Source organism: Aethalodelphis obliquidens, unplaced genomic scaffold, assembly GCF_003676395.1.
Source record: "Aethalodelphis obliquidens isolate GAN/ISIS:26980383/991018 unplaced genomic scaffold, ASM367639v1 scaffold31, whole genome shotgun sequence".
In the NCBI taxonomy this organism is placed as follows: domain Eukaryota; kingdom Metazoa; phylum Chordata; class Mammalia; order Artiodactyla; family Delphinidae; genus Aethalodelphis; species Aethalodelphis obliquidens.
Genome location: NW_020837975.1, coordinates 12,130,878 through 12,151,722, shown reverse-complemented (window position 1 = coordinate 12,151,722; position 20,845 = coordinate 12,130,878). Strand labels below are relative to the sequence as shown.

At 52.9% G+C, this 20,845-nt stretch overlaps 1 protein-coding gene and 1 non-coding gene across 2 annotated transcripts in view; one reads left to right on the top strand and one right to left on the bottom strand.

Annotated features, from left to right (window-relative positions):
• The window catches only part of LRFN2 (leucine rich repeat and fibronectin type III domain containing 2), a 176,560-nt gene extending 156,040 nt beyond the window's left edge, over window positions 1-20,520 (top strand). The window contains exon 3 of the mRNA XM_027126803.1: window positions 19,226-20,520. Within this exon, the coding sequence (XP_026982604.1) occupies window positions 19,226-20,195 (970 nt within the window). The 3' untranslated portion in view covers window positions 20,196-20,520. The remainder of the gene's footprint in view (window positions 1-19,225) is intronic.
• LOC113631220 (U6 spliceosomal RNA) lies at window positions 8,493-8,599 on the bottom strand. Its single transcript, XR_003437228.1, has one exon. It is a non-coding gene; the product is annotated as a U6 spliceosomal RNA (small nuclear RNA).
• Window positions 20,521-20,845: the final 325 nt, after the last annotated feature.

The following is a 20,845-nucleotide window of genomic DNA, read 5'->3' as shown; positions in this document are numbered from 1 at the left end:
TCTTAGAAGCTGAGATGGTGGCGGCAGCTGGCACTGAACACCAGAGAGATATTTTTACCACCCGTCAGAATGCCACCGTCTATGAGCCAGTGCCAAGGGCTGGTTCCCAAGGCTGCTTTTCCGCCAAGCTTTGACTATCGATCTAAAGAAGGTCTGCGTGGAACAGGGAGGCTTTGAAAATTCTCAGGTTGGCTAGGCTGGTGTTCAGCAGTCCTTGCCCTCAGGTAGGGGGGCTGGAAAGAAGCTTCTGTCCTGCAGAAGAAGTGAGTGGGTGGAGCCTACCTTCCTGAGGTCGGGAAAGGATTGCCCAGGTCCAGACCCAAACTCCAGTCTCCCTCGTCCTGCCTAGAGTGGGCCTAGGAATAGAATCCCATCCAAAAATACTGCCTTCACAAAAGATCAGAAGATCTGAAATCCCACCATTAGAGATGTGTTTCTTTGCATTTGCCATGGGAGATACTCAAGTGGTTTCCTCTGGGACTGGCCAACAGAGGATGCAGACATGATGGAGGGCACAGTGGAGGCTCTAACAGGAGGAGGGAGAGGGGGTAAGGAAGGGGTCATCAGGCATCCTCAAAGCCTAGTTCCCTTGTGTGGACACATTGCCGAGGGCTTGAGAGAGCTCAGGGAAAGGGAGGAAAAGCCAAGGTCTGGGGACCAATTCAGCTGTTCATTTGTTAAACTCTCTTGTGACTCTGTTGTTCTATCTTTAAAATGGGCCTAGTTCTTGCTACTCTCATAGACTGAAAAAAGTCCAGTGTGAAAAGGGGGCAGTTCAAAGTCATCCAGGCCAGCTCTCTCCTTTGTTCATGAATCCTTATGATGCCCACCACCCTTCCTACTGACCACTCCCACGCCTACCACCTCCTTGGGATGCTGACTGGCCCCACGTGGGGATAACTTCCAGACCCAGGAACCTGCCCTCTTTTTTATTCAAGAGGCCAGACCACTGCTGGGTGCCTTTAAGCTAAGAAGTTTTTTTTACAGGCCCCAAACTCCATCTCCCTCTACCTCCTAGCCGTAGATTCTGTCTTCATTCTCATCAGGAATAAAACTCATTCTTCTTCCATAATATGTCTATTTAATTTTTGCAGATAATTCTCATGGTTCACCTAGTGCTATTTTTTTCAGATGCAACATCTTCCCTCCCTGCCACCGTCCATTTTCGCCTTTTACTTTTAGTCATTCAAGAGGTATTTATGATGCTGGGTCTGGGCCACTCACGGGGAAGACAGCTGAGAATGGGACACCCCTGCCCTCCTGCAGCTCACATTTCCCGGGGAGACAGGCATTAAAGGACTAGGTACTTGTGTAGTCACTGATTCAGATACTACAGGTATGATAAGCTGTGTGAGCCTATGAGAGCCTGGGGCGGTCAGGGAAGGCTTCCTGGAGGTGACCCAGAAGGTCAAGTAGGAGGGCGATCAGTGAAGAGACGTGGGAGGGATTACAGGTAAAGGGCTGTCATGTCTGTCCCTGGAGCAGGAAGGGACCTGGGGTGGGTCCTGTGGCACATCTCCTGGTCTCTTGCCTCAGATGTGTACCAGGTTGTGCCATCCCTCTGCGTGTGTGGGATCCAGCAGTGGGCAGTATGCTGGATGTGGCCTGACCAGAGCAAAGTGGACTGGGCCAGGGGTGCCCCTCATCTGAAGGCTGCCTCAGCCCCACTGGCCTCCTCTGGTCCAAGTCCCACACTGAAAGGGTGGCCCTCACATGTTCTGAGGCCATCACGCCCCCTCCTCCCGAGGCTCTTCCCAGGATGAAGTGGCCCAGCACTGTGTGGCAACCTGGTGGGTATGCGGGGGTTGTAAGTGAGGTTACTGTTTGGCCATCACAGCAAGCATCCTGGGGTCCTCTATTTCAAGCCTTCTTGCCGTCTCATGATCTGCCATAAAGCATTTTAAAAATTTACTCGTCTCGTTTTATATATGTTTTTATGTTGCAAGGCCCTTTATAAGCTTGGTTGGAGGTTGGTGGATTATAAATCCCAAAACCAGTTGATGGGGCTTAGGTCAAAAGTGCCAAGTGATCGCAGATGGTTTCCCCTCCAGTCATGGTGATGATGATAGGAGCCGACCTTTCTGAGAAATGATTACGTGCCAGGTGCTCTTCTAAGTGCTTTCCATTTATTGGCCCATTTAATTCCTGCAACATCCCCATGAGATGTTATTATCCTGATGAGAAAACTGAGGCCCGAAGAGGTTAAGAAGCTTACCCAAGGTGTCCCACCTGGGATTTGAACCCAGGTGGACTGGCTCTAGAGTCTGCACCTCGAGGCCTTGCTAATACACATTTAGCATTTGAGTGCTTCCTCTGTGCTTCCCCCCCCCCCCCCCCCACCCCACATCGAGCATGTGCACCACCCCTGGGAGACAGCTGGGACTATTATGGGTGCTTTGCAGGGTAGGAATCTCTGGGATCAGAGAGGGTAAGTAAGCTGCCCAAGTTCTCCCAGCTTGGAAGTGGCAGAGCCAGAATTCAAACCCAGGTTGGCTGTGCTCCAGAGAGCTCCTGACCCCTCCTTTTCCTCCCAGGACATGAGTTAGGATGGAGAGGAGCAAGATGGTATCTTAGGGTCACAGGTGGTGTGTTCAAAATACAGGCCAGAGACTGCGTTTCCTTTCTAGACTGTCTAGCCACCCCTTCCCAGCCACCTAATCTATTAGCGAACCCAGACCAGCAGCCCGTGTCACTCAGACTACCATGAGGAAGCAGGGGAAGTATGAACCAGACCATCCCTTCCCACCCACCACCCACACATAAGGAGGAAACGAGAGGAAAGAGGCGGGTGCTGCAGGGATGGGTCTCCGTCAGACAAGTGGAAGAACCTCCAGGAGTGCTGGTGGTGTCTGACAGGCAAAACCAGGCTTCTCTGAAAGCAGGGGCCTCGGCTGCCGGAAGGGCCTGGAGGGTTCCATCTGAGGCAGGCAGGCCGATGCCTTTTCGTCCCTTCTCCATGCTGAGAAAACTGATGGCCGTGCCCTTGGCGTTCTAATGTATGACTTGCCCTTTGAACCGTGGCTGCTTGGCCTTCCCGTGGCTGCCCCCTCCCAGGACTGAAATGAAACCCGGGTCATGGGTTCAACCTTAGTGATGGGCAGTGCTCAGGGGAGAGGGGGGAGGTTTATGGCTTGGTCTCTGCCCTCAATAAGCCATGGTCCCCTGAGCCACCGTGGCTGCTGCTTCCTCAGCCAGGCAAGGCCCAGGCCCAGTGCTTGGGGGCAGGCGGAGCGTGGGGCTGGGAGGTGGCGCCATGAATCTCTGGCAGCCATGGGGCTCCCTGGCTCACAGACAGCCAGTGGAGGGAGCAGCCGATAGATCGCAGCTGGGCTGTTGACCTTGAGCCTTAAGCGAGGTGAAGAATAAAAGGTCATATTGATTCCATCAGAGCCACGGGAGCCGTGAAATATTGGAATGTGAATAAAGACGGTGATAGATCAGTCACCACCACTGGGGACTGGGCTGACCTGTCTTCTGGCCCCGTCACCCACTGGGCAAGCTGGGGCTCAGTGTGCTCAGAGAAGGAGAGAAAATAAGAGATGGGGACTCCAGGGGACCCCGAACGGAACAGAGAATCACAGAGATTCGTAGGTTCCTGGAATGTAAGATGTCCTTCACCTCAGATGTCACCGCTAAAGGAGATTATCCCTGAGCAGCCCACATGGAGCTGAGTCTGCCCTCCCCACGCCCAAACCCTTTCACCTTCTCTTAATCTGCTCTGCTTTTTCTCTTGCCCATAGCACACTCCACTTTCTAACATAGTACATGATTTACCAATTGTGTTAATCATTTACTGTTCACCCTCCCCCCACCCAGAACGTCAACTTCACGGGACAAGGACCTGTGTCCTCTGCTCACTGCTGTATCCCCTCTAGCAGCACTGGCACGTAACAGGTGCTCCATAAAAATCGGATGAACAGATGAGTCTGGAAAGACTTTAGCAATGGTCTAATCCCAGCCCCTTACCAGGGAAGAGCAGAGACTCAGATTGGGGTTGGGACGTGCCCCAGTCATCCAGCCTATCGGGGGTTGCAGAGCTGGGAGAAGAATCTGGGCACCTGACTCCTGGGCTCAGGTGCCGCGTAGTCCAAGCTGCTATCACACCCAACAAAGGATGTGCTTGTTAGTCACATGCTATTAACTACCTATAGGACCTGGGAGCTATGCAGCCCAGGGTGGGGCAGGCTGGGTTCTTGCTTGCTTCTTCCTTTGATAAAAAACAAACAACAACAACAAAACCCGAACAGATAGTAAATTTACTGATAACTAACCCAAAGAGGGCCCAAAAATACGGGCTCCATGACTGGAAGGGGTCAGGGAATTTTCCTTCCTGGGAATTTTTAAGGGGTGGGGTGAGAGTGAAGCGAGAAGCGTTTAGTAAGCACCTTCACCCCTGGGTGACGGCCGGCGTGCTGGGTCCCTCACACGGATCACTCACTCAATTCCACCTCCCAAGCAGTGATGGAGTGTGACAACAACAGCTAACATGTATTAAGCTGTGTGCCGAGCACTGTTCTCGGTGCTTTTAGGTATTCATTCATTTAATCTGCCCAACAACTCTCTGAAGTGGATAGCTTCTCTTATTGTCCCCGTGTTACAGATGAGAAACTAGAGGCAAATATGCTGTCAAATAAATGCTACTGTTCTGGGTGCTCAGGACGCATCAGCGAACAGAACACCTGGAGATCCTCGTCCTCGAGGGGGAAACGGGCAACAAGCATGATATATGGGCAAATTATAGAGGTGAGGGGAGAAAATCAGTGTTACGCAAAAAGGAACCTGCAGAGCAGGGTAAGGAGCTCTGTCTTACCCAGGGGGTGGGCAAATTGCAATATTAAATAGGGTGGCCCGGCGGGCCTCACTGAGAAGGTGAGTCAGGACCGAGACTTGAAGGAGGTGAGCCAAACAGGTCTGCGGGAAGGGCATTTCAGGCAGAGGGACCGGCCAGGGCGAGGCCTCAAGGCTGGAGCATGTCTGAGGAGCAACGGGGGCCAGGGTGGCCGCAGCAGCGGGAGAGAGCTAGGGGCAGAGTCCAGGAGATGGGGCAGGGAGGTAGTGGGGCCAGACCACGAGGAGCCTTGCGGGCCCCTGGAGGGTGTTTTCTCCAGGCTCTGACTCATTCAAATGCTCACCTCCTTTAAATGCTCACAGAGGCTCACAGCCTCAAGCCAACACCCTCCTCTCATCTACTCACACACCAATGATGCTTCTAGTCTGGTCAGTAGACACACACACACACACACACACACACACACACACACACACACAACACACCTACACACATACACACCAGTCAGCGGACACACACACAGCTCCCCCGCCGGGCTCCAGCCTCCATCCCGCCTGTGTGGGTGGGAGAGGGGCAGGCCGCTCACCCGCCTTTTGCCCCCTCTGCAGCCCAGCGACACCCCTCCCAGCCTGGACCAGAAGAGGGAAGAAAGCAAACCAATTTCTGGAGCCTCAGACCCATGCACCCCAATATACAGTGCTGGGGAGACCACCAGAAAGTTACAGATGGAAGTCTGTGATTTACTCACATTAGATTTGCTCCCGTGATTACTTCCATACTAAGATCACACACCCACAGGGCCATCCTCCAGGGGCCTTAAAGCACATTTAGGGGCTCATTGTCCCCACAGGAGCTGCTGCCCCAGGCTTGCGGAGGGGAGGGGGAGGGGGAGGGCAACAATACTGCTTTGAGTTATTCCCAGTTAAAACCAGGGTGATGCACCTCTAGGCCAGGCCAGCCTCACCTGGAAACTCGTGACAAATGAAGGAATTCCACAGTGAAGCTTACCTTCCCACTCAGCACAAAGGGCCCACCCCCAGGCAACCCACCATTCCCCCCAGATAGTTCACCTTCGCCACCGCCAGAGGTCCTTCTGGGAGATGGGTGGGTTGGATGGTGTTAGCATTCTCTATAAAAACTATGACGATAGATAGATGGATAGATAGATAGATAGATAGATATGGACAGATGATAGATAGATGATAGATGATAAAGTAGGTAAGCATTCACTAGATACATATATGGTCTATTGAGTATATATCGTATGCCAGTGCTTTCCATACTTTACTTCTAATCCTCATATGACTCTGCAAATTAGGTTGGCAGACTGCTTTTACCAACAAGACTGAAGTTCTGGGAAGTTAAGTACTGGGGTAAAGATTATGCAGCCCATAAGTTATGAGTCAGGATTTAAGCCCAGAACCCCGGTCACTCTGTTGCCAAATCCCACGTGTGCTCAGAATTGGGGACCTGGTGCCCGAACTCCCACAGCTCTTTGATGACTGTGCCTTGCCTTCCTTCCTCCTGCCTCTCCCTTGCTCCTGTCACCCCTCTCCTGGTGATATTCTTGTGGAATTCTAGAATGTCAGAATTGGACATTGAAGCACAGAGGAGGAAAGTGACTTGCCCAAGGTCACACAGCAATTCCATGAGAGAGTCAGGGTTAGAGCCTTGTCCATCCAGCTGAACTTGAGACTATTTGGTGGGTGGGGACAGCTCTGCTCCTCCATCCACTTGACTGGACAGTGACCTCCCCACTGCCCAATGAGGTCTCACTTCAGAGGTTGTTTCTCTCCTGACCTGATTCGTCCCATCCCGGCCAGCCTGCTTGTTAGAGGCGGAGGTGTCTAGGGCCGGATCAGCAGAAACACAGGCTGGAGAGGTGCTAAGCGGGCTCCTCCAGACCACCAGCTGGAAAGGGCGTCTCTCCTCGGGGTGAGGCAGCAGGCACTCCGGCGCTGCAGCTTAGCGAGCTGGAAGTCGGGCAGGCCTCTTAGTCGTGGAGTCCAGCCTCCAGGCTTGCAGCTTGGAGAAGCCCTCAGGGAGGTGCCTGTCAGTTTCTCAGTCACTCATTCATGCAGGGGTTCTGAGGGTCCCCATTATAAAAAATGACACCTCAGCTTTGTGAGCACTTTACTAAGTGCAACCAGGGAGCTTGGTAGGTTTTCCCAACAATCTCCTGGTTCAAGATCCCTCAGCTAGCAGCTCTCAGGGCTAGGATTTGAACTTGATCTTCAGACACCTAATCCAAGTGTCATCATGGCTGCTTTTGTTTTTCAATAAATTCTGAGGTTTATTTAAGAAACAGCACAGAGAATCACTTATTGCCAAGTTACTAAAGGTAATACTGATTACTGCTATTTTTAAAAATTTTTTATTGGCGTATAGTCGACTTAAAATGTTGTGTTCGTTTCTACTGATGGCCGCTTTTTATTGCACAAATATAGCCTATGCACTATACTCAGTACTGAACAAATATCACTGTATTTAAGTTTCACAAGATGCCATAGGGTCAATACTATTAACCCATTTTGCAGGCAAGAAAACTGAGTGAGGCTCAGAGATATGAAGTGACTTACCTACATTGCGCAGTCAGTAAGCTTTTTACACCATAGTACAAACTTACCTGGGGGGTGATAAAGTTGCCTTCTTCAAGGAGCTTCTGATCTGACAGAGGGAGGGGATTAGAACTGGGGGGAAAGGCAGGGCCCCAAAGCCCATCCATGACATGACTGAGGACTTCATTTCATCTTGAGTTTTTCTATCAAGGGTCATCACTGACGTCACCATTGTCATTCAAACAAAACCTTGTGTTTGCTGTTCCCTGATTTATTGCCAGGAGTCATGCCAAATATTTGACACATTTTACCTCATTTAATCCTGACACTATTCCTGCAAAGTAGGTACTAGCATTCTATGTAACTAAAACAGAGAGGGTTAGATAATCTGCCTCAGGTCACACAACTAGTCAGTCAGTGGCAGAGTGAGACTTGAACCCAGATCCAGCTGACAGCACAGCGTATGCTGGGAACCACCATGCTTTATCTTCTGCAACCTCTTTGCGTGCATTTGGTGTGTGCCAAGTTCTGCTCTGAAGCTGCCTTGTTCTCCAACAACAGGACGGATATAAAAGAGCAAGCGGATGGCCAGGGGGCCACTCTGCCCCACCCTGTGCCCTCCCCAGACCTGACTGGGCCAACCAAGCCTGGCAACCACAGAACCACAAGGTCCTGCCGGGGGTGACTGCACCTGAGTGTGCATCAGCCACACTGAAGTGACAAATGGCACCAACGAACTCTCCTCTTCCTGCCCACCTGGCAGCATTTGCTCTGTGATAGCATCTTTTTGGCCACTTTGTTGTCGTGCTCAAATAGACATAACATAACATTTACCATTTTAACCATTTTTAAGTGTACAGTGCAGGGGCCATAAGTATATTCACATTTGTGTGCAACCGTCACCACCAACCACCTTCACAACTCTTTCATCATCGCAGACTGAAACGCTGTACCTATCCGATACTAACTCCTCATTTCCTCCTCCCCGTGGCAAACACTCTTCTACTTTCAGTCTATGAATGTGACCACTCTGGTACCTCATATAAGGGGAAACACACAATATCTGTCCTTTTGCTTCCGGCTTATGTCACTTAGCATAATGTCCTCAACATTCATCCAAGCTGTAATGTGGGTCAGAATTTCATAAAAATATGGAACGCTTCACGAATTTGCATGTCATCCTTGTGCAAGGACCATACTAATCTCTTCTACATCATTCCAATTTGAGTATATGTGCAGCTGAAGTGGGCACCATCATAGCCGTTTTAAGGAGTCGGTGCCACAGGTGACTTTGCCCCTGCGTGGTGCCCCTGGGAAATTATGGATCTGCTAACCGGGCAGAGTTGTCTGATCAGGTACATCACTGGATGGTACTGATTGGGCGTCTGCTGGTGGTTCTAGTGCGTTTGGAGGCGGCTGGTGGGGAATCTTCATTTTGTTCACTCCTGTGTTTACAACGAGGTATAATTGGTCTGACACCTTCTGCGTTTCTTCTGTAAGTGATGAATTGTTATTGAGCAAGCTTTTCTCAGATCCTTGAGGAGATAAATGGCAAGATCGTGGCCATCATCGTCGTCACAGGAGTACTGAATGGCCCTGGGAAGGGAGAGGAGAGGGCAGTCATGTTTTCCCCAGCACACTTAATGTCTCTCATTCAGCACAGGAGGTTGGGACCGCTAGTCCCATTTCATACATGAGCAAATTGGGTTCAGAGAGAGGAAAAACTGACCCCGAGTCACACCGTTGGTCAGGGGCAGAACCAGCCTTCGAAGAGAGATTTCTGTCAGATCCCAGAGCCCACATTTTTTTTTTTTTTTTCCTGTGATGTGCCCACCCAATCCTTGGGGGTTGGGAGCTAAGGACAATTAGATGCAGGAAAAAGTTCCACATCCATAGAAACGTGGATGAGGAGAAACAGAGAGAGAGACAAAGATATACAGAGAGAGGAAAAGGCCTGATGAGGGGAGGGGACCTCGCCTGGGTCGGCTCAGCCTATGATGGTAGAAACGTTACTTTAGGGGACAGAATGGGAGCAACGTGGCTTAACTGCAGCTCTGGGGAAATCACAGGGTGTTTCCATTAGCCACCTGCTCAGTGTGAGCCACCGAGGCGATGCAGCTTCCAGAAAGTTCCGTGTTGTCTTGGGTGGGGGGCCTCAGGAGAAGCAGGACGTCTGGTTGGGGGAACGTGACTCTGTCCTCCGGTTCAGACCCTGCCCACCGCCCCCATACACTCAGAGGAGGGCCAAAGACAGATTGGCGTGTGATCAGTGAGGAGCAGCTGCGAGGCAAGCTGGAGAGCGTGTCCCGAAAAGATGGTGGGAAGGAATGGAAATGTTCACTCTGGAGAAGTGGAAACTCAAGGGGGGGGGGCGTGAGGGAGCTGGTGCACAATTTGGGAAGCGCTGAAATGTGTTCAAGAAAGAAACATCTTGTCCCGGGTGTCTCTGTGGGGTTGAGTTGGGGCCGGTGGGACCAAGCAGCAGCCGTCAGACCATAGCAACGTGAGCAGGGATTCTGAGCAGCTCAGAGATGCGCGAAGCTGGGGGATGGGGGGCTGCCTGGCATGTCCTTGGAAGTGTGTGAGTGGAGCGCTGACAGCCAGGGGGTCGATGGGCCCCCTCAACCCGGCTTTCCTGTGGTCTGTGAGTGGAGATGGCACAGGGGGAACTAGAAAGAGCCGGCATCATCTTGGTGGGTCAGCCAGAGAAGTGCTAGGCTGGAGGGCAGGCTGAGGCCAGCAGAAGAGACGGACCGCCAGGGCTCAGCTGGCTGGCCCCTGAGCTGGGCTGTGTACCTGCCTCACTAGCCCATATTTAATCTAACCTCATGCTGTGGGATTCATCTCCATCCTTGTTGGGGCCAGATGACTCCCACAGTCAGAATCACTACATATGCTAAGCTCGCGATGGACCAGGCATGGTTTAAATTACAGGCACTGACTCATTTCGTCCTCAGAGCAACTCTGTGAGGGAGGCCCTATCATCTGTCCCCCATTACAGAGAGGTTAGGTGGCTTGCCCAAGGTCACACAGCCGGTAAGCGATGGCACTGGGCTTTGAACCCTGGTGGTCCAGTCCCAGGCTCGCACTCTCACTCCCGGCTTTATCCCATTGGTGAAGGAGCACCACGGAACAGGATGGAACTTACTCTGGGGCGATGAGTGAAGAGGCAGCCTGCTGGGGCTTGGCTCGCTTTGGTTGGCTTTCCAGTAATCCCTTCATTCACTCAGCCAGGGCTGGACTAACATTGTCCCCACATTTCTTCTGAAAAAGACTTTTCGAGCCACACGCAGGGGGGAGCATGTCCTGCTGCTGTGAATGTCGAAGCCACGATGTCTCCTATCAGCCCAGCCAGGATCCAGGAGCTGCGCACATCTCCCAGGGTCTAGCTTGCATGAGACTTGCCGGCCACAAACCCTCGAGGCCTGGATTTCCACTATCCGAGATACATTACTTTTAGTTCAGCTTCACCCCCCCTTTATATAACAAACCCTCCAGTGGAGTTTACTGTGGGCCAGACACTGACCCGGGTTCCTTATGAGTCACGACTCATTCAAACCTCATAATAACCCTACAGAGCAGAGATTATAAATGCCCCATTTTTTCCAGAAATAGGATATTTCTAGGAAACTACGGCACAGACAGGTAAAGGAATGGCCCACAGTAAGTGATTACTGCTAGGAAGAGGCAGAACCAGCGTTTGACCCCAGCAGTCTAGCTCGAGACTCTGTGCTCCTCACCACTGCCCTCTGCCACCTCTCTTTCTAATGGTCACTGTTCCTGAGAGGGGTGACATTCATCATGGTGACTGGATTTATCAGGGAGTTTTCTTAATAGAGACTTACACAACAGAAGTACAAGGGTAACTAGTAGGTGCGAAGTGGAAAAGCAGGAACAGGGTATAGCCATGGAGGACCAGAGGGGCCCAAAGGCTCCATTTGGCCCAGGGCTGGCCCAGCCTGTGGACCGTGGGTAAAGGGAGGTGGTACTGCCACGGGACAGAGTCTTGGGAAGGGGCTGGACCACAGGCTGAGTGGGAGGTGGAGAGTCAGAGCACTCCTGGGGGGCAGACGAGCTTGAGTCAGGCCTGGGGGAGCCCCAGAGAGACCCCACTGAACTTGGAGGCCCCAGGAGTTGAGAGAAGCTGGAAGAACCAAAAAGAAGGGATGAAGCTATCCAGCGTCATGGAGAGAACGCCTGGGGAGACAGAGAGTGCAGAGGCCCGGACTGAAGCCTTCAAGACCAATTGTCCTGGTGCGGGAGCTGTCCTGGAGCTGGACAAGCCTCCCTGGCCTGGCCCATCTGTTTGGGGTGCCAGGACTCACATAGGAGATGGCAGGATTCCTACCACCTGCCAGAGGGCATAACAAGAGCCCTGGCCAGTAGAACTCGGAGACGGTGGGCTGCCCCCGAGCTGTGCTGTCCAGTGTGGCAGCCGCTGGCCACATGTGACTACTGAGCCCTTGAAGTGTGCCTAACGTGACTGAGGAACTGAGTTTTTAATTTCATTTAAATTTAATTAGTTTGAAGTTCAGTTTAAAAGGCCACGTATGGCTACTGTATTGGACAGTGCTGGTACGGAACATTCATTTCATTCACCTGCCCCACAGAATGTTGTTGAGGGCCTACTATGTGCCGAGTGTTGTTCTAGAGGCTGGGGAAACATCAGGGAACAAAGCAGACAAAAAAGCCTGCTCTTAGGAGTGGAAGGAGAGAGAGAGAGAATTAACAGGAGGCCTAGTAAATAAGCAAATGTTAGTGTCTGTCAGGCAATAAAAGTGTAATGGGAAAAGATGGAGCAGACTAAGGGGCTGGGGGCTCAAGGTAAAGATGGGGGAAGCCCTCAGTGTTAAACGGGACAGTCAGAGGAGGTGACGTTGGAGCAGAATTGAAAGAGGTGAGGCAGAGAGCATATGGACATCTGGAGAAAGAGCATCCAGGCAAGGGTAACAGGCAGTGCAAAGGCCCTGTGGCAGGAGCACCCTTGGCAACACCCTGAGGAACAGCAGGGAGGCCAGGTGACTGGTGCAGAGTGAGCAGGGTAAGTAGGAGGAGAGGAACTCGGAGGGGTGAGAGTCAGGTCACAAGGGGTCTGGGGGCCACGTCAGGACTTTGACTACGTGGGACAGGCCTCACTGGGGGCATTGAGCAGAGGAAGGACTTGGTCTGATCTGGGTTTTAACAGGATCCCTCTGGCTGCTTGTAGAGGAGAGGTGGGGGGAGGGGAGCAAGAGAGTTCATCCAGAGGCCAACGCAACCAAGAGTTTTGATCCCCACCTGCCTGCTGTTCTGAGGGCTGTGGGAATGGATATTGGGGTTCCCCGCCTCAGAATCTCAGTCATGTTGAATGTGCCTCCTTTACTTGCTGATGGGGCAAAGCCATTGCCAATAAGACAGAGTGTCTCAGGGCAGCCAGGGGAGCCCCATGTTCTCAGCAGGGGCACAGGCAGTGGGGCAGCGACAGAGCCTGGCCCCCGGCCCCTGGCCTGTCTCAGAAGTTAACGAGAGGCTCCTGATTCTCGGAGCCCTCCCTGAGTTACGCCAGCTCTATGGTAATCCTGCTCTAAAGAGCAGCCCTGCGCCTTCCCCTGTTATCACTCAGGGCCGTGCATTCAGGGAAGGCCAGCGTCCGGCACCGAAACCAGAAGAGGGGATTCTACCACTTGTACCAGTATTTCCAGCACTCCTCTCTAATGGCTCTCTGATCCTGAGACTAGAAGCAACAAATATAAAACAGATTCTTCCAGACCCATAGCACTGTGTCCCACTGAGTCTGAACACAGCCTCAGAATCCTTCTCAAAACTGGCACCCAGCAAATCCTCAGCGCTGGCACACAAGACACAATGCGTTTGCAAGGCCTCTAGAACCTGGCTCCTGGCTACTACCTTGGTGACCTTATTTGCTACCACTCTCCCTTTCCCTCACTCTTTTTCTGTCACACCGGCCTCCTCATGGCTCCTGCCTCAGGGCCAGTGCACTGGCAGCTCCCTCTGTGGGAACACTGCCCACAGACATCCACATAGCTCCCTCACTTCCTTCAGTCTTCCCATGAGCATTCAGAAGTAGCAAAACAACCCTCATGAGACTCTCATCTCTACCCCTAATTAGCTATAGGGGGTAATTCAGTTCATACCTGTCTCTCAAATGGGGAAGTACCGAAAGGTACTTCCCAGGGTTATCAAGAGCATTTATTGAAATAATGTGACAGTGCTGGCTTCAAATCTTGGCTAGGCACAAACATTCTCTCCATGAGACCTTGGGCAAATCACTTAACTTCTCTGAGCCTTGATTTCTTCTTCTGTAAAATGGGGATAATAATAGTACCTCCCTCATAGAGTTGCTGTGAGGATTAAATTAGTTAATACAGGTAGAGTACTCAGAACACTGCTTGACATATAGTGTGTTCAATAAATGTTAGCTGCCTTTGTAGTAATACATGTTTCTGTTTTTGGTTTTTAATTGCTGTCAGATAGTTACCCTGACTCTGAGACTTGCTTCCTGCTACCATCTGATTCTGCTCGATTCAGTTCACGGTAATACAGTATAGGGAAGACCATGCTTGGTGGCCTGGCAGCCCTGGCTAACCACGCTGGCTCAGCCGCCTTCCAGCTGTGTGACCTTGAGCAGGTGACCGATCTGCCTGAGCCTCAGTTTCTTCATCTGTAGTGTGGGGATAACTATTCCTACCTCACAGAGTCAGTGTGCAGAATCAGAGACCCAGCCTGTCAAGTGCCAGGCTTATAGTACGTACTCAATGAATCGTACGCTAGATAGAACCAGCCATGTCTCCTCTGCTCCCTTGCAGTTGTGCAGGAAAGCAAACAGTCCCCTTTGGGGCTGGCAGCTAGAGGGAGAGGCTGGGGAGCCAGGATGCTTACCTTGGTTTAATGAGTCCCTTTCATGTGCCCTGAGATGTCATGGCCGGCCAGAGAGGTTGGCAGGCTGGTGATTCTGTGAAGAGCCAGTAATGAGGGTGCAGAGCCAGGGAAGTGGAGTGAGGGCAGCTTGACATGGTGTCTCCAAATTAGTGCTGGGGCTCAGCAGGCAGCCGGTGCCTCATCGATGGGGGAGGGGAGGAGGAGAGCACCTAAAAGTGGTGATGCTAGGAGCTGAGGGGGATGGAGGCTGGAGGTAAAAGAGGTGGCGTTTGCTGACAAGCCCAGGAAGGCAAGAATCGCATTTCTTGTGTAGACACCAGCACCGACATCCCCCTCTTACACAAAGACACACGCACCTCTTCAGTCACCCACACACACACTCACGCCCTCTTTTTCTCTGTCACGCCTACACATAACAGACTCCTCAAGTTCACCTCATCGTATCTGCAGGGGCCTGGATTAGCTAGGAGAGGCCAACTACTACAGCAAATGGATGCAAATGCATAAAGGCTCAAACACGGCAGAATTTGATTTCTCGCTCTCCTCAGAGTCCAGGGCGGTTTACCGGCTCCATCAGGAGGCCTTCCTCGTGTGGAGACTCCAGCATCCCTCGGGTGGGCCTTGTTGTCATCTGCCTGGCCAAGGCTGGTCACTGCACCCAGGGTCCAGCCAGCAGAGTGGAAGGAGAGTTGGGCAAGTATTCCCCCTCTTGTAAGGCCTGGCGCAGAGGTACACACACTGCTGCCACCATATTCCATTGGCCAGAACTCGCCACCTGGACACCACTAAGTGCACAGTTGGCTGGGGAATGTGGTCTGGACTGAGCCCACGAAAGGGGGACAGTAGACTTTGGTGGTCAGCTCATAGGCTTTGCCCTGAGGCTCAGGGGGAGACTCTAAGAACCTCTCCCATCTCCGTTCCCAGATGCCCCAAATAGTAGCTTTAATGGCAGCAGTTAGGAAAGAGCAAACTTGGTCTGCAGGTGTCTCTGGGAGAGGTTACATGGGATGTCCCCTCAGAAGCGTTAGGGGACATGTGGAGCCTCTGGGGGGCTAGGTGGAAGAGGGACAAAGCAGTGACCAACATTGTCTGGAACTAGAACCTTTGTACTATATATAAGTGAACACCTATACACACACACACACACACACACACACACACATGTTCACAAATACTCATGCAGCCGGCTCTCAAATGATAGACATGCCCCCCACACATCGTTTCTCACACATGCACACACATTCGTCTGCACTCACACACCCCAACACATATCTACATGCAAGTCCATCAAGATCGTCAGGGGTGTACTTCAAAGATGTAGAAACGCCTCTCCCGAGACATCCTCAGGGCCAGGCAGTGTCTAAGGGTCACCAGCTGTCATATTTAACTAAGAATCCCTGACATTTGTACAGGCCTTAGTATTTAACAAAGCAGTCTTTCATTCACTGCTCAACTATAGGGTAAATATTTACTCAGCAGTGACGCAGGGCCAGATATGATGACTGGCAACAGAGATACAAAGGTGAAGACATGGCCCATTTCTTCCGGGGAGACACAGGCATCCACTGAGAAGGGCCTCTAGCAGAGGAAGGCAGGGGGGCTGTGGGAGCAGAGAGCAGAGGTTGGGTCAGAGGAGACGTTGAGTCAGGCCTCGAAGGATGAGGTCACCATGTGGAGAAAGATAAGTGGTTTCTAGGACGAGGGGCTGCTCTACGCAAAGGCGTCAGGTGGTAGATTTGGGGAGTGATGAATGATTCCGAGAAGGTGGCAAAGTGCTTCCTCCAGCTGGGGTTCTACTAGATAAGATGTGCTGCTGCTGACATCAAGTAATGAGAGTTTTTTCCCAAAGTGCAAGGAAAAAATAAGTTTTTCCTTCTTGTCGTGTAAATTATATGTCCTTGTGTCACCTAGGATTCTGTAAGGAGAAAATAAAACAAAGAACACGCTAGATAGAAGAGGGAATGCAGTACTGGGGTTGGGTTACAGGTGATGGGATTGTTGAGGGGTCAGCATCACAGAGATTAGCTACAGCAGGAAGCCACTGCCACCACCCACCCCGCCCAAGGATGGAGGTAATGGAGAAGATGGTTTCATCAGAGCCTAAGATCCAGGTCTCTCTGGCAGGAGGTAGAGCCCCTGGAGCTGGGATCACAGAGGAGGCTCAGGAGCTGAGAGGGAGACACCACTTAAAGCAGAAAAAGGTAGAAATACCTGGCTTCTCCCCTCCTCCCACCTTCCAGTCTTCCTCTGGGGCCTCCAGTGGCCAGCTCTATCTGGGAGGCAAAGGAGCCTGGGAACAGGCAAGGGAGCCTGGGTAATGTAGTTCCTTGTTGTCCATGGGCGGGCAGGTGAAAGGGAAGACAGACCTGAGAGCCAATAGCAGAATAACCAGTATGCTCCCGTGTGATTTCTTCTTAAACCTCTGTTATCAGCTGTAGAAATCAGCTGTAGATTTGTTTGCTAGTGTTAAACTGTTAGTAGTAGTAGTAGTAGTGGGGTCTGCTTCCCAGGATAAGATGGCTAAACACTGAGATGATTTCTGGGCTCGGAGTCCATCTCCTGTGTCCTGGAATTGTGGTGAAGTTTAAATGCAATATTGAATGTGGAAACCCTTGTCACATACCAAGTGTTCAATAAAGCAGCCAGCCCATCCCCTCCTCCATGGATATGCTCTTCCATCGCTCACGACCCAGAGAGGTGGCGGAACAAGGTGGGTCAGAGTGGACGGGAGCCAGACTGCCTGGGATTGAATGCCGGCTCTGCCATGTTACATCTGCTTAATACCTCTGCAGAACAAGGGTCACGACAGTGGCTGCTTCAGAGAGTTGCCGTAGGGCTAAGTGAGTTGATAGAAGTAGGACACCAAAAATAGAGCCTGGCACACACTTGCCATTAAGTGTTTGCTCTACTATTGTCACCGTTCTGGGTGTGCACAGCTCCTGCCCCTCCAACTCACATCACTTCCCTGAGGGGGGAGGAAGTGGGCCCATGTAGCCCTGGGCTCTGCACAGCAGTTGGCCCAGCAGAACTGAGCCTCAGTGGGCTCTGAATATTCTCCAGGGAAGGGGGTGGCTGACCTGCCACAGGCCCGGGGCGGGGCCTGCAGTTTTCACTGAGATGAAGAAAAACGTCCGAGTTTGTGGAAAAGCGTAAGACCAGACTGTGGATCTAGAAGCTAGTGTTAAAGCCCCAACTGCTTCATCTTGGCAGTCCCAGCTGTGTGACCTGAGGCAAATCACTCAGCCTCTCTGAGCCTTGGCCATTCCTCCTTTGTGACATGAGGACACGGCATTACCATGATGCCCAGGTGAGATAGATAGACCTAAAGGTCTGGCTTGCAGGACGCATGCTGGATCTGGGCTCCAACCTCCTCCACCCACCTCTTCTGCCCCATGCACTGTAGCTATGGGTTGGGGATGGGGATGGGGGCAGAGTACTCAATTTCTTCCATGTGGCTTCCCCAGCAGCTGTGTGGGCCAAGAGTGAGCAGGGAGGCAGCAGCCTCCAGGGCTGCCCACTGACGGGTTGTCAATACCTGCCTGTCAGTCCCAGCCTCCGTGCGCGGTTCCCAGGTGGAAGTGTTCAGGCTCCAGTATTTCATATTTGAGATCTCAATTAAGCTGCCTGGCTCTAGGTGTGAGGGGTTGGCAAGTATAGATGGAGCCCTGGATTAGTAGGGGACAGGAAAACGGAGGGCTCTTTGAGAGTGGAGGGAGGTGGGGAAGGCTGCAGAGATGTGGCACCTTCAGGCCGAGGTATTTCTGCAGGAGTGTTTATGGGGTGAGACAGGTGTCATTTCTAGGGACCCCCACCAGAAGGCATGATACTTGCACAAAGGCCTTAGAGGTCACAGTTTGTATCCACGCTTCCTGAAGGTCCAGGCAGAAGGGGCCCAGGCTATGGTGGATGGGCCCCAGTGAGGGGAGACTGCTGCCCCCTCAGACCCTCCCTTAAGGTGAGAGGCCAGTCAAGGCCTCCCCAACCAGTGATACCCTTTCCCAGGTGTCTTTGGATGTGCCTGGCCTGCTATGGCAGTGATGGAGGACCCGGCCCCTCCTTCTGAGAAACAGTTGCCCACCATTCTTCAACATTGCACTGTGCCCTTCCCCTCCACGCAACACCCCCTCTTTCCACCTCCAGTTTTCTTCTGCTTAGACCCCAGTCTGCACCAGCGAGTGTTCTCCCTCCCGAGGCACGAGAAAGCCATGTGGAGATGAGGATGGAGTTGGTCCCTGAGGGCAGGACCTTGTCTGTGACTCAGTACAGCTCCAGGCTCAGAACAAGGCTGTCAGTGCTGAGGAATCTCGCAGGACAGACAAGGGGTGGACCCGGCCTCTGGGAGGGTGCTGAGGGGCCAGGGCCGGCCTTACTCTCAACCCCACTGTCCAGAGACCCAGGGACCATTTGCAGCAGACAAGGCAGAAGTGGGGAGGTGGGGAGTCCCTTTTGTTCAGTTTTTGCTTCTTCACACCTTTAATCTCTGTCTCTCCTGTCCCTCCCTCTGCCCCTCCCCGTGTGCTTCCTCTCTCCTCTCTGCTGAATCTCTCCCCTTTCTTCCCTGAACCTCCATCGCTAACCAATTTCCACTGTCTCTACCATCAACTATCCCCCATCTCATTCCCTTCTTTTATTTCCACATCTTCTGGGTTGTTCCCTGCAACTGATCGCCGGTGTCTTTCTCTGTGTACCTGCTTCTGGCACTTCCACCCTCCACCCCGGAATCGTTCTCTCTCGTTTCCCTTTCCACCCCAACCTGTCTCTGTTCTCTCACCTGGGTCCCCCTCCTCCCCCTCCCCTCTGTCTCCCCGTCTCTCCCTTTTCCTGTCTCTCCACCTGTCACCCTCTTCTGCTCTGCCTCATTCTGTGTCCTTGCATCTGTGGCTCCCTCTCCATCTCTCCTGTCTGTGTCACCCTCTCTCTTTTTTCTACTTCTCTGTCCCCCCGTCACCCTACTGTCCCTCACCATCCCTCCCCCTCTATGCCCACCCACCCCCCACAGGATGATCCCAGCCTCCAACAAGGCCTTCGTGGTCAACAACCTGGTGTCAGGGACTGGCTACGACCTGTGCGTGCTGGCCATGTGGGATGACACGGCCACCACGCTCACGGCCACCAACATCGTGGGCTGTGCCCAGTTCTTCACCAAGGCCGACTACCCACAGTGCCAGTCCATGCACAGCCAGATCCTGGGCGGCACCATGATCCTCGTCATCGGTGGCATCATCGTGGCCACGCTGCTGGTCTTCATCGTCATCCTCATGGTGCGCTACAAGGTCTGCAACCAGGAGGGCGCCGGGAAGCCGGCGGCCACCGTCAGCAACATGCACTCGCAGACCAATGGGGCCCAGCCCCCCGTGCTGGGCAGCGCACCCAGCGGGGCCCCCGCACCTGGGCCACCCAAGGTGGTGGTGGGCCACGAGCTCATGGACTTCAGCGCTGGCCTGGCCCGAGGCAGCGACTCCTCTTCCTCCAGTTCCCTGGGCTTCGGGGAGGCTGCAGGGCTGGGACGGGGCCCCTGGAGGCTCCCACCCCCCGCTCCCCGCCCCAAGCCCAACCTTGATCGCCTGATGGGGGCCTTCGCCTCCTTGGACCTCAAAAGTCAGAGAAAGGAGGAGCTGCTGGACTCCAGGACTCCAGGCGGGAGAGGGTCTGGGACATCGGCCAGGGCCCACCCCTCGGACCGAGAGCCACTGCTGGGGCCGCCTGCGGCCCGGGCCAGGAGCCTGCTCCCTTTGCCCCTGGAGGGCAAGGCCAAACGCAGCCACTCCTTCGACATGGGGGACTTTGCAGCTGCGGCTGCGGGAGGGGTCGCCCCTGGTGGCTACAGCCCCCCTCGGAGGGTCTCGAACATCTGGACAAAACGCAGTCTCTCTGTCAACGGCATGCTCTTGCCCTTTGAGGAGAGTGACCTGGCGGGGGCCCGGGGAACTTTTGGCAGCTCCGAGTGGGTGATGGAGAGCACGGTGTAGGCCTGGGTGGGCGGGTGGGCATCCTCCCTCCCACCCTGTCAGGGTGAGAGAAGAGGAAAGCATCTTTACCCACAAGTCTTTGTGGCGTTTCCATGGTGATGTTTACATCCAGGGACAGTTTTGTCTCCCTGTCAACGGTCTCCCCTCCCCACCACACCACACACACCACCTTCCCAGGCCCGTCCTCCACCGCCCATCAGGCTGTGCTCAGGGAAAGCAGACTCGATGGCTCAAATGTCAGACTAAGCCCTGAGTGTTTGGAAAGGCGGGGCTCCTGCCTTTCTAATCACAAATGTAGCCTATAAGCAAGCGGCTTTGCATTGCTGATGGTTCCGGTGTTGTTTTTATTTCTTAATTTATTTCTTCCACTTCCCCGACTCCTTCTCTTCAGTGACACGGATAACGGAGAGTTTACTCTACACACGAAAGCAGCCCTGGTGGTGGGTGATCATTGCCAATTGAGAAGAGCAGGGAATGATTTGGGCTGCACATTTGTTTGGGGGAAGACTGGAGTCCCCTGCCCAGACGCCTCATTATTCCCAAGAGTCCCCACACTTGGGAGGGATAAGTGACCTCCCCCAACCCTGGCTCAGCTTCCTTTGCTTCTCAAACACCCATCACATCAGCTTAAACTAGAAGGGTAACTTCCG